The sequence below is a fragment of the Rhinatrema bivittatum genome, chromosome 1 (assembly GCF_901001135.1).
Source record: "Rhinatrema bivittatum chromosome 1, aRhiBiv1.1, whole genome shotgun sequence".
In the NCBI taxonomy this organism is placed as follows: domain Eukaryota; kingdom Metazoa; phylum Chordata; class Amphibia; order Gymnophiona; family Rhinatrematidae; genus Rhinatrema; species Rhinatrema bivittatum.
This window is the reverse complement of record NC_042615.1, coordinates 721,121,056-721,134,902: the sequence shown is the minus strand read 5'-3', so window position 1 is coordinate 721,134,902 and position 13,847 is coordinate 721,121,056. Positions and strand designations below refer to the sequence as shown.

At 41.4% G+C, this 13,847-nt stretch overlaps 1 protein-coding gene across 2 annotated transcripts in view; it reads left to right on the top strand.

Annotated features, from left to right (window-relative positions):
- The window catches only part of MAP3K1 (mitogen-activated protein kinase kinase kinase 1), a 226,612-nt gene that overhangs the window by 154,040 nt on the left and 58,725 nt on the right, over window positions 1-13,847 (top strand). For both annotated transcript variants that reach the window (XM_029576902.1, XM_029576912.1), the window contains exon 11: window positions 2,488-2,609. In XM_029576902.1, the coding sequence (XP_029432762.1) occupies window positions 2,488-2,609 (122 nt within the window). The remainder of the gene's footprint in view (window positions 1-2,487; window positions 2,610-13,847) is intronic.

Genomic DNA, 13,847 nt, shown 5'->3' with positions numbered 1-13,847 from the left:
TCTAATTAGGGGAATCCCCTTCCAAATTGCTCCAATCCAGATTGTCCTTATGAAGGAAGTGCCTCACCTGGGCTGGGGAGCTCATATAGATGGTCTCTGCATCCAAGGCTGTTGGTCCACTCAGGAAAAGCTGTTTCAGAGAAACTTCCTGGAGCTCTGGGAAATGTGATATGTTCTTTGGCCTTTCAGAGATCATCTGTCCCATAAAGCTATCCTTGTGCAGATGGACCATCACGTGGTTATGTATTAAATCAACAAGCTGGGAGGTACAGGTTCATACCTTGTTTGTCAGGAGGTTGTCCAGCTGTGTGGCTGGGCAATTTCTGATGATGTGGAGAATGAGTTGGCCGCTGTGGAGAATGAGTTGGTGGACAGACCAAGTCAGTGCTTGCAGCCACACAATTTGTCCTTGAATCAAAGAATATCAAACCAGATATTCCACTGCTGGGGAACTCCAGTGGTGGATTTGTTCATGTCTCTTTGGAACAGGAAAGGTCCCACTGTCTTCCAGACAGGGGGCACTTTTGCTCTGCATTGGGACAAAGGTTTTATGTATGCATATCCTCTTATTCCACTAGTTGCAAATGTTTTATCAAAGCTCAAAGAAAACAGGGGGACCATGATCTTCATAGCCGCCTTTTGGCCGAGATAGTTCTGGTTCTCACTCCTGCGTGAGATGTCCATCCGGGAACTAATCAAGTTAAGGGTTTTTCCCCCAACTCTCATCACTCAGTATCAGGGCAGGTTGCGCCATCCCATCCTCAAGTATTCATCACTCACTGCTTGGATGAGTTTGATTCTGCAATCCCTTGCACTGAGGATGCATTTTGTGGTCTTTAGGCTTCAAGGACAGATTCTACTAGAAATTCTAATAGAATGAAATGGAGGAGGTTTGCCATGTGATATGAGCAAAAGGCTCTAGATCAGGGGTGGGTAATTCCGGTCCTCGAGGGCTGCAAACCCAGTCGGGTTTTCAGGATATCCTTAATGAATATGCATATGAGAGACCTGCATACACACTGCCTCAGTTGTATGCAAATCTATTTCATGCATATTCATTAGGGGTATCCTGAAAACCCGACTGGTTTTTGCAGCCCTTGAGGACCGGACTTGCCCACCCCTGCTCTAGATCCTTTCTTCTGCTTCTACACAAAAAACTGCTTGATTACATTCTATATTTGTCTAAAACTGATCTCAAGGCCACCTCCCATTAGGGTCCATCTCAGTGTGATTAGCGCCTCCTATCACGATGAAGAAGGTAAGCACTTCTATGTAAAGCCTTTAGTTGTAGGTTTCATGGGGGATTTGCTTGATTTGAAGCCTCTCAGAGCTTCCACTGTGTCTTGGGACCTCAGTGTGGTTTTATCCCAGCTGAACAAAGCTCCCTTTGAGCCACTGCACTCCTGTGACCTGAAGTACCTGACCTGGAAGGTTATACTTTTGGTGGTGGTCACTTCGGCATGTGGAGTCACTGACCTTCAGGTTCTTGTACCTTATCCTCCTTATATCAAGTTTTTCTATGATAAGTTGGTCCAGTGCACCTATCCTAAGTTCTTACTAAAGGTGATGTCAGAATTCCATCTTAACTAATCAATATTTTTTCCCAGGCCCTATGTCCACCAAATTGAACAAGTGCTGTACAGTTTGGATTGCAAAAGATCCTTGACTTCTACATAAGAAGCCCATAGAAAGTCCATCCAACTTTTCTTTTGATGCAGACAAGCTGGGGATCACCATTGCCAAAGTCTCTAATTGGTTAGCAGATTGCATCTCCTTCCGTATGCCTAGTTGAGATTGAATTTTTTGGGCCATTTCAAGACTCATTCTGTCTGAGTCATGGCAGCATCGGTGGCTCATTTGTGATCTGCCCCCATAGAAGGGCAGGGCAGGGCTGTGATGTGGAGTTCTCTCATTAATGTCTGGATAGGGGTGACTGACGTGGCAATATGCTTGGTTCATCTGTCCTTAGGAATTTGTTAGAGGTGTAGAACCCAACTTCTTTTTGCCTGGGACCTGTTGTTTTTCTTCCAGGCTGCCTCCATAGGTTGAGAATAAAATTCAAAAAAAGACTTGTTGCCAGCAAAAAAAAAAATTTTCATGTACCTGTTGGCACTGGTTTTATTGTTCTTTTTTGTTTGGGGGGTGGGGGGGAGGTGGCTAAGGATGACCAATTCCTTCCTGCTTGTCCTCTGAGAAAGTAGAGTTGCTTACCTGTAACAGCTATTAGGATTGCAGAATATCAGTACTCATGAAACTAACCTACCTTCCCAGGGAAATGTTTTCTTTGACATTTTCATTTCTTTGCTAAAAAGAGACCGAAGGGCAAGTGGTATAATGGCATGCCATGAGCATGCTCAGTGAGACTCATTCCAAATTCTAGAAACTGACATAGTGTTTCCCTGTCGGGCTCCATCGGATGATGTCACCATTATAGGTAAGCAACTCTGCTTTACTTGACATCATTTGCATGTTTTTCATTCTTTTCAGAAAACGTTACGAGCTATGCTGGCATATACTCCTTGCCATCATTTGGCTGAACGGGCAAAGCTTCAGCGACTACTTAAGCCAGTGGTGGAAACAATACTAGTGAAATGTGCAGATGCAAATAGGTATGTTTTGTGCTTTTGGTTCAAAATGGATTGCAGCTCTTCATTTGCTTTATTACTCTTTAAATATGACTGTATTTAATGTCTGTAGAAAGCAAGATCATGAAAGGGAAATAGGACCTACTTGTGTGAATTGTAATGACTTGTATTGCAGAGAGGAGTTGTAGAAGTGTCATTCATGATACATACCTTAATATTTGGAAGTTGTGATGCCTGTTATCGAACAAACATAATATATGACCTGTCTGGTCTTGAGTAGTTATCTGATGATTCTTACATTGAGCTAATAAAAGAGATTTTAAAGTCAAAATTAATGCCAGTTTTCTCTGGGATCAATGTGGCATCTAGAATTCTATAACTAATATTTAGAAATGTTGTTTTCTTATTAAAAAATTTCACACGGCTCTGTTTGCATTTCTGTCTGCATTAGAAGATCAGTTGTCATGATTCCTACTATAAATATATTACTAGTTCTTCTCCTTAGTGAAGGTGAAACTAAGTGTCATGCCCCATATTTCCAGGAAGGCATCTGATGACATCTTTCTTTGTTCAGCAGTATGGAAACCAATGGAGAAACCACCATAGCACATGTGCCTTGATCTGTTCAGAATGTAGCACTACTCACCTTTTATGACATCTATTGTTTCCATTTAGAGCTTTTCATATAGGCATGTAGACCAGGTTAAAGTGAACACAATATCTACTCAGTTCAACTTGAGCATTGTGAATATACAAGCAGTTTTTCTTATCAGTAATTATCTTTCACATTATTCTTGAGAATAACTATGTAATTGTATAGAAAGAGCCATTGATAAAATTGTTCAGTTTTTATCTTTTCACACAAAAATGGCATTTTTAAAAAAGGAGTTTGGATGTTTTCTTATTTCAGATAATGACAAATGTATATTGAAACATAATCTACCAAGTTGGAAAAAGTCCATATTAGGTATCTGATTTACCAAGCTTTTTTTCCATATGTACAGAATGTGAAAAAAATAACCTTAGTAGATCAGTCCCTAAGAGCATTAAAGATCTTAAAGAATAAGCTAAATTAGTACTTAGTAAAATCTTAACAATTACCACATTTTTCTCTTCACTAAAGCTATACACACAGTACAGTGTTTGTGTGTAGATATTTCTCCATTGACAGGCAGGCATGACTTAAGCATTACATGTGGGTGACGACATCCAGTGGTATCAATATGGACTCCGCTCTCGGAGCTCAGTAAAGACTTTAGTGAACTTGCACAGGAGTTCCCGTAACACAGTAATGAGGGCAGAAAAGGACCAAATGGTCCATCCGGTCTGCCCAGCAAGGTGGAAGGTCTTCATCGAATTACTTATGAGGAGAGATTGAAGAATCTAAATATGTACACCCTGGAGGAAAGGAGGAGCAGAGGTGATATGATACAGACTTTCAGATACTTGAAAGGTTTTAATGATCCAAAAACGACGACAAGCCTTTTCAGTCAGAAAAAAATCAGCAGAACCAGGGGTCACGATTTGAAGCTCCAGGGAGGAAGACTCAGAACCAATGTCAGGAAGTATTTCTTCACGGAGAGGGTGGTGGATGCCTGGAATGCCCTTCCAGAGGAAGTGGTGAAGACCAGAACTGTGAAGGACTTCAGAGGGGCGTGGGATAAACACTGTGGATCCATAAAGTCAAGAGGACGTGAATGAAGAGTGGGTGGCTCGCGGGAATGATGGCTACTACCTGGAGATAATACCCTTATTCAGTAAACATACACACGGTTAATGTGACTCCAACATTGCTCTAAGACTCCAACATTGCTGTAAGCTTCAACGGCAAGAGGAAATGTGGAAAAAAGGATTTGCATTAACAAAAAAGCGGGGAGTAGCTTGCTTGTTACGGCGGTTACTGCCCCAAACCAAAATAGCCTAATACTTCACTTTCAATGCATATCCAGCATAACTCTCTGCTTCAACGGAAAGGGGAATGAAGAACAACCAACAAGGACTGAATTACATAGTCTGGGTAAACAAATAAGCATGGGTGTAGCTTGCTTATTGCGGCGGTTACTACCCAGAGCAAGAAGTTGAGGCAGGAATCTTTTCATGCCGGAAGGCTCTTACTCCCTCACCCCATGGCACCGAACTCTGGATCTGTCTCAGGTCAGGGGTTGAGTTGTATCATTGAATAAAGCAGCATAGGGGACCACCTTTGGAGTTTTCTCCCTGCCCCCCCCCCCCCCCCAAGAGCTGAAGAGAAGATTCACACAAGACTTGGACAAAGCAGGCCTTTCCTTGAGGTGGAATATAGCTATCTGAGTAATTGGGATAGAACTTGCATTCCAAGGCACAGTCAACACACTCGGTGTAGCAGATAGCAGTATCAGTCATGTCAGAACAGAGCACTTCGTTGCAACGTCCAAGAATCCTGCGGTTAGTGTCATGGTATGGAAGGAGCTACCAGCACCATATATGCAACTAGGGGGTGCCAGTTGACTGGCATAGTCGAGGCAACTGATGTGGATGGCCTTGGAACCAGCCCCTATTACAGCAGAAGCAGCAGTAATGTCAGGTTCTGCTTCAGCTTTACTGGTGTTTCTTCTCCAACTACAGCTCAGAGGGTTCCCCAAACAGTGGAAGCCCAGTTTTATCAGAACAAATGAAGAATGTTTGTCACTTTAAAGCCCCAAAGAAGAAGAGGGAGATTAGAACATCTATGCCAAGGTGGAAGAAAGTTTTCCACCTAGTGGACTGCCCCAAGTGCTACACCAATGCGTTTTTCACCTCAAGAGATTCTGGTGTTGGGAGTAAGCCCTCACCATGAGGTGGTGGATTCTTCTTCTCCAGGGGAATTCCTTCACAAATCTGAGGGTGAAGAAGTGGGCTCTATCCAGTCTGAGTTCTCTGCCTCTGTGGCCACCTTCATCATTTGGGGTCATGGCTTAATTTTCTCCCCATGTTCAGGAGATGGGAAGGATTCCACTGGGATTTCATTTGATCCTCTTGCAGACTTACCTCCCCTCCAGAGGATCTTTGCTATTCCAGGTTCTCAGATAAGCTGGCAAAGACTCTATCAATGTCGGGATATAAAAAGACCTGAAAACAGACGTCTTTGGGCTCTTTCAGCTTCTTCAACCTCCAGCGGACTCTGTGGTTCACAAACTTCTCCAGGACCTTCAGGTGCTTTTCAGTGGCTCAAAGGCCATTGATCAACCAGTTTCCCCCCAGAAGTCAAAAAAGTGAAAAAGTTCCATATTAGGAGCTACCACCCAGGAAAAAGATCTAGGCATCATAGTGGATAATACTTTAAAATTGTCGGCTCAGAGTGCTGCAGCAGTCAAAAAAGCAAACAATGTTAGGAATTATTAGGAAGGGAATGGTTAATAAAACGGAAAATGTCATAATACCTCTATATCGCTCCATGGTGAGACCGCACCTTGAATACTGTGTACAATTCTGGTCGCCACATCTCAAAAAAGATATAGTTGTGATGGAGAAGGTACAGAGAAGGGCAACCAAAATGATAACGGGGATGGAACAGCTCCCCTATGAGGAAAGGCTGAAGAGATTAGGGCTGTTCAGCTTGGAGAAGACAGCTAAGGGGGGATATAAGAGGTCTTTAAGATCATGAAAGGTCTTGAATGAGTAGATGTGACTCTGTTATTTACACTTTCAAATAATAGAAGGACTAGGGGGCATTCCATGAAGTTAGCAAGTAGCACATTAAGACTAATCAGAGAAAATTCTTTTTCTCTCAACGCACAATAAAGCTCTGGAATTTGTTGGCAGAGGATGTGGTTAGTGCAGTTAGTGTAGCTGGGTTCAAAAAAGGTTTGGATAAGTTCTTGGTGGAGAAGTCCATTAATGGCTATTAATCAAGTTTACTTAGGGAATAGCTACTGCTATTAATTGCATCAGTAGCATGGGATCTTCTTAGTGTTTGGGTAATTGCCAGGTTCTTGTGGCCTGGTTTGGTCTCTGTTGGAAACAGGATGCTGGGCTTGATGGACCCTTGGTCTGACCCAGCATGGCAATTTCTTATGTTCTTAAAGTTCTGCTCCATGCATATGAGTAGCTACACATCAGCTCCCCATGCTTTTTTGCTAAATTGGAATGCAGGTTTACTTACATGTGCCCACAGACTCCTCTGATTGATTGCTAGTTCTCTCTAGAAGATCCTTTGGGACATGGTGAAGATAAACATCATTGCACAAGCATGGCCGTAGTAAATTGGTTTCTCAGATGACAAGCAGGATGCACTCCTCACACATGGGTGACATCATCTGATGGAGCTTGGCACGGAAAAACTATGTCAAAGTTTCTAGAACTTTGAGCCTCACTGGGCATGCCCATGATATGCTATTATGCCATGTGTCCTTGTGGGATCCCTTCAGTCTCTCTTTTCTGCAGAGCCCGGAGATCGTGATTCAAGCCTTTTCTGTTCCTTTCTGAAGTTTTGAACAAGTTTATTCATGCATTTTCCTTCAGATTTGGCTATCCATCACAGGGTCCAACAGTCTCTTGCCTTGTTCATTTATTTATAAATTTACAGACCTCTTATCATACTGTCTAAGCAGTTTACATAAAAACATACATGATTAAAACATAAAATGAGACATATAAAAATATCCAAACATGACACACTGGCTCATAAACTAAAAACATAAAAACAAATACATAAAATAAGACCTTAAACTCTGCCTGCAATGTAATCAAATTAACCAATCCTTGATACATTTATCTAGTCTCTAGCAATAAGCTAGATTAAAATGAATACTTAAAAAGGGCCTTAATCTCTACCATATAATATTCAATTATCCAAACTTAGATACACCAAGTTGACCTCAGAAATGAAAACTAGAATGAAAATGGCCTACCTCTTTCTAATTAAAGCTTGTTTAAAAAAGAAACACTTTACCAGTTTCCTGAATTCTCTTCCTTTATGCCTTGTGCCAGTAGGTTCCATAATTTGGGGCCCTGCACGTAAAAAAGACGTTTTCGTGTCTCATCTAATCGACATATACGGAAAGAAGGAACATCAAGGAGATTCTGTGAATCAGATTTCAAGGACCTTGGTGGACAATAAACCTTAAGTGCAGCACTAAAACAGCAAGCCCATGTAAGACCTTAGAAAGCAGCATGAGAGCCTTGAACTTGGCATGGCGGCAAATTGGCAGCCAGTGGAGTTTTTACAAAACTGGAAAAATATGCTGCCGAATTGAGATACCAGACACTATGAGCTGATGAATTTTGCCCACGCTGAAGTGCTCTTAAAGTTGTTCAAGGGAAGCACTGCAATAATCCAGAGATGACATGACAAGAGCATATAAAATAGTCTTTAGATCGTTTTTGCAGAAAAAAGGACATAGTCTTCATAGTAGGTGGAGTTTTATAATAGGCCCCCTTTGCTACTTTATTAATGTGGGGTTTTATGAATAATTTAGAATCCATGATGACCCCCAGATTACGGGCCTGAGAAACAATAGGTATTGAGGTCTTATCCACTATCAAAGAAAAAGGAATGCCTTTTTTGGGATAACTTTATAGATACCTGTTTTATTCATGTTGAGCAGCAATTTGTTGGCACTTAGCCAAATCTGAAGCATTCTCAAGCTGGATGACTTTTTAGGGGAATTCTTAATTGCAGTAAAAATTGTCATCTCTGAAAATTCAGTATCCTGCATCCAGATTCGTAAGAACACGACAGATTGGAGCAATATAGATATTAAACAGACAGGCTGAGAGAGCTTAGCCCTGGAGTTCAGTTGTCTTAAGTTTAAAAACTTCAGGTTTAGATCCAGACAGGGCAATCCATTAAGTGCGACCCTCGAGAAAAGATGCAAACCAATTTAACAGTGTTAATGATTCCATTATCTTTCAATCACTTTAGTCCATGGTCAATTGTGCCAAAGGCAACAGCAACGTCCAAAAGTACTTAAAGAAAAAACAAAAAACTGTGTACCACTATCAAACACTTGACAAAAGGCGTCAATTAAAGAAAGCAAGAGGGTTTCAGTGTTATGTTTATCTCTAAAGCTGTATTGCTAAATGTCAAGGATTGAGTTTTCATCAATAACATTTTGTAACTGTTTCAGCACCACCTTTTCCAGAAGCTTAGCTGAAAATGGAAGGTTGGAAATAGGTCTGGAATTGAAAAAGTCATTGCTGCCAAGATTCTTTTTTAAGAGCAGGTCGCACATAAACTGCTCTAAGTAAATTGGGTACATGGCCTTCTGCCAGAAAAAAATTAATGGCCAAGCAAAGATAGCTGGCTCTGTCCTCACTGATACATTTTAGTGGGGCATTGGATCAGTCCTTTAAAGGGCAGAATAGTTTTTAAGGTCTTAATTAAATCCTAAATTTGTAATACTAGTAGGCGCAAAATTTTCCCAAATAAATAGACTCTTCATTATTTGTATCCTGGTGGAAAGGATGATATTTTATCAATTTTGTCCAGGAAAAAAATGGCCTAAACTGTCTGGGTCTAAATGTTTTTAGAATTCTTCTTCTCCAGGTTCTTTAGGGCAAGGGTTTTCAGCATGTTTTCTAAGTTTCCGTTCACTGCTCCAGAGCAGTAGAGCAGTGGGGCAGTTGCTGCCTGCCAGCCATTGACCCTCTGTTTTGTGTGTGGGTTTGAAGATCCCTCGCATTTTGCCCAGTCTTGTATACCTATGCTGGATGTTTCTGTGTATGCCCTTGCAACCCTCTAAATGATCAGCTTTATAAGAACTGACCAAGCATTCATCAACCCTCCCCCCAATTTCCTGTCTGTTATATTCTTATATAAATATTCAGAGAGGGTAATTATAAAAAAAAAAAAAAAGTGGTTCTATTTTTTTCTTAGCTATTATATAAGATATTTCTTCTGGCAATAATAAAAAAGATTACAATAGAGCATAAATGGTAATAAAGAGAATATTGAATAGAGAGCTAAGCTATGTACAAATTGGTGGCAAATTACTTCCCTGTGAAAATCGGCTCTTAAGAGATGATCACTGCAAGCAGAGTCTCTAGGCAGTCGAAGAGTTAACTGCAGACAGGATTTCTAGGCCCTGGAGTAACTTGCACTGGAACAGGAATCAGGGAAACCAGCTGATGCAGCTGTCTCTTCAGTTTTGATGGCCAGTCTGCACTTAATTTTCTGTCATTCTGGCCAGTCTGCACTTTTCTGTCATTCGTCTCCCACCTTTATACAGGCTGGGTGTGTCACTCTGGTCTTAGTACTCAGTCCTTCTCACATTACAATTCCTTTGCACCACTGTCCCTGGTCTTCCCCTCTTATTGGTTGTGACATGCAATGATGTCTCCTTTTCCGGTGTGGTACATCCACCATTCATCTACCTTTTTGAAATCACCATCTTTAACCCGTGTGGTACAATTATTCACAGTTTGGAAGTATGAAAACACTCTCCTGCCCCCATTTGTGTACAGCATTAGAATGTATTTTTTAAAAGCGATACAATGCCTGTATTGCATAACTGCCGTTTCCTGCCATGCCTGTTTCAAAGCAGGAGGATATCAGTTCTAATTACTGTAAACAAAGGAAAAAGCTCACAGTAGCTTAAGACATACATTGCTTTGCATTAAGCATTTTAAAGTCAGCACTGGTATCTGTTTACATAGACAATGCAGTCACAGAGCCTCTCACAGCAGGAAATAAAACCACAGGAGAATCTCACACTTTCATACTTTGCATTAATCCTCTTGTTCCTCTGTCTGTGAACAAGCATTCTTTAAATACAGCTCTTTCCCTGTATCAAACAATTTAACCCTTTGCAGTATATCTGTTTCAATATGAACTCTGCATTACACACCCTCCACCGCCATCAAATTTGATTTTTTTGCATCCTTGTTTTGCTCCAACATGTCTAGCGGGTTCCATCGGTGTCATCGATGTGGCAGGACCATGTCTATCATGGACCCACATGATGGGTGTGTTATGTGCTTAGTGACAGCGCATGACATCCGGGGGTGCCATGGATTCTATTGAGAGAGAGGATTTTCAGGAAGCTATGCTAATCTCTCACATAGTGGCTTTACCAGCTCTTCATGAGCCAGTACTTGCAGAACATTCTAAAGCAAGTGCAGGCAGTAGCCAAGCAGCTTCCTGGAAAGCAGCAAGACACTGAACAAAGTGGCATGTCGAAAACACAGGGTCCGTTCGACCTATTACATTTTCAAAGTGGCATAGAGCATGACTACTGTGGGGATAGAGGTGCGCAAATTCACCTGGCTGCAGGCCTCAGATCTCCCATTTAGAAGTGCAAGAAAGACTTGCTGACGTTCCATGCACTGGAGAGAATGTCTTCAGAAACAGGGTCAAGGAACAATATAACCTCAGACAATTGCTGGGCTTGATGGGACCCTTGGTCTGACCCAGCATGGCAATTTCTTATGTTCTTAAGTGGCGATGTGTTACATCAACAGAACACAATGGGGAATCCTAAAACTATTGACACTGATTAGTAATGTAACATTATATCATGAATAAATTTTCATCATATTTATTGTTTATTCCCAAACATATACATATTTTATTATATTAAACATCAAATACATACAATATTTTAAATATATAATTTTATAGCAGCATTATACCCAACAGTACATATAAAATGATACATATTACCCAATACTTATCCTCACAAACATATATCACAAACATAAACATACCTACACCATGATTAACCACCTCCACTATTGTTTACATGTTTAAATTAATTATTAACCTGTCCTTTCTCTTCTTTCTCCGCCAAGTTCTAATCACCCTGTTATATGTAACTGCCTTTTCCGCACCATTGTTTTAGTTTATGTTTACAATGCACCCCTGTTTTATGTGAACCAGCATGATGGGACTGCGCTCTCGAATGCCGGTATATAAAAACCTGAAATAAATAAAATAAAATCATCAAACCATATATTATGATTTAATATGCACATAGTCCGGACATGTCCTCAATACTAATAACCCATAACCACAACCCTAACCTATTAATAACACTTAATCACATTCACTCACCATTCACTCATCTTAAAAACTACATTCCCCATAAAATATCACAATACCCGTTATAATAATCTTATCAATATCATCTAGTGGTGTATTTCAATTAATTAACACTACACTCCCACCCTGTATATATATTCCAGTTTCCTTGTTCCCACAATCTCTCCGTGTGTACCATGGGGATTTATTTAACCAGAGTCACTCCATATGTTCCTCAGTTGTTTTTAAAGCCAACGATGTTTCAAAGTAGTCACCCGTTCCAATAATACTTCTAAATCTTCATCAAAAATTTTTTTTACAGCAATCACCCAACAAGGCTCCTTGTTTCACCCCTAATCGGGCTTCTTCAGGGGATTCTTAGAACATTTCTTAATTCCGACCGTGCGCTGTTCTTAATACATGGGTATCTGGAATACATATACACCGTAAATTTTCATATTCCGTACAATCACCATATATCCGGACAACAACGCCATCACTTTTCAAACACATCCAAACATATCCACTTTACTGCCTGCTATCACTTAATAAACCTATGCTTGTTGTGTTACATCAACAAGCAGGGACATTCAGGCTCATACTTCTATATCAGGAGGCTGTCCAGCTGTGGGGCTGAGCCATAACTTAAGGGATGGTTCTCTGAGCCACTTACCTGGCCAGAGTGGAGAAGATGATAGCGAACAGACTGAGACTGTTCTTACAGCTCATGAGTGGTCCCTGAACCGAGGGTTGGCCAACCTGATCCTCCATCACTGGGGAACTCCAGTAATGGATAAATTCATGTCTCCTTGAAAAAGGAATGTCCCACTCTTCTGATCCAGTCAAAAGACATGTTGCAAACTAGCCTTAGATGCCTTTACCCTGCAGTGGAACAGAGGCCTTCTGTATGTGTCTCCTCCAAATCCGCTAGTAGCAAATATCTTGTTGAAGCTCAGAGAAGACAAGGGGGACCATGATTCTCATAGTCCTCTTTTGACTGATACTGATCTGGTTCATGCTCCTACAGGAGATGCCCATCCGGGAACTGATCAGGATGGGAATTTCCTCAGGTCTCATCTCTCAGGATCAACACAGATTGTGCCATCCCAAACTCAAGTCCCTATCGCTCACTGCTTGAATGTTGGGAGGTTGATTCTGCAATTCCTTGATCTCTCAAAGGATATGTCTTGGGTTCTTTTGGCTTCAAGCAAAGCTTCTACTAGAAAGTCTAATGGATGGAAGTGGAGGTTTATCATGTGGTGTGAGCAACCACCCCTAGGCGCAATTGACGCATACCATCACTATGTAGAAAGTAAGCCTATCTCTGTACAGACATGTTGTATTTTTCATGCTATGTTTGCTTCATTTGAAGCCTCCCATCAGACCTCCTGCTATTTCCTGGGACCCTCAACATGGTTTTGTCCCAGTTGATGAAAGTTTCTTTTGAGCCACTGCACTTCTGTGACCTGAAGTGCCTGATGTGGAAAGTTGTGTTTTTGTTGGCAGTCACTTTAGCATGCAGGGTCAGAGAGCTTCAGGCTCTAGTAATTTATCCACCTAATACCACGTTTTTCCGTGTAAGTGTGGTCTTGCACACCCATCCTATGTTCTTGCCTAATTGGTGACAGAATTCCATCTTAACCATGTCCTTCCAACATATTTTCCCAGGCCAGATGTCCACAGAGGGGAACAAGCACTGCACAATTTGGACTGTAAGAGAGCTTTGGCCTTCTACCTGGAGCAGACTGAAGCCCATAGGAAGTCCACCCAATCTTTTGTTTCTTTTGATGCAAACAAGTTGGGGATCACTGTTGCCAAACATTCTCTCTAATTGGCTAGTAGACTGCTTCTCCTCCTGGTATGCCCAGGTGAGATTGAATCTGGTAGGCCACATCAAGGCTTATTTTGCCTGAGCCATGACAGCGTTGATGGCTGACCTGCATCACTTCCCATGGAAGAGATCTGAAAGACAGCAACAAGGAGTTCTCTGCACTCATTCACATCTCATTACTGTCTGAATAGGAGTGACCGACATGACAGTAGGTTTGGCCAATCCATCCTTCAAAATTTGGCTGAGATTTAGAACCCAACTTTTTCCCTCCTAGGGCCTGTTGTTTTTGTTCCCATCTGTCACCTATAGATTAAGAATAAAACAGAAAAAGGCTTGTTGCCAACAAAAATACTGTTTGGATGGGGTTTTGTGCCTATTGGCATAGGGGTGGTTATTTCCCCGTTTTCAGTTGGGGATCAACCTGCAGCTAGGGATTGCCCATGTTTGAGGACTG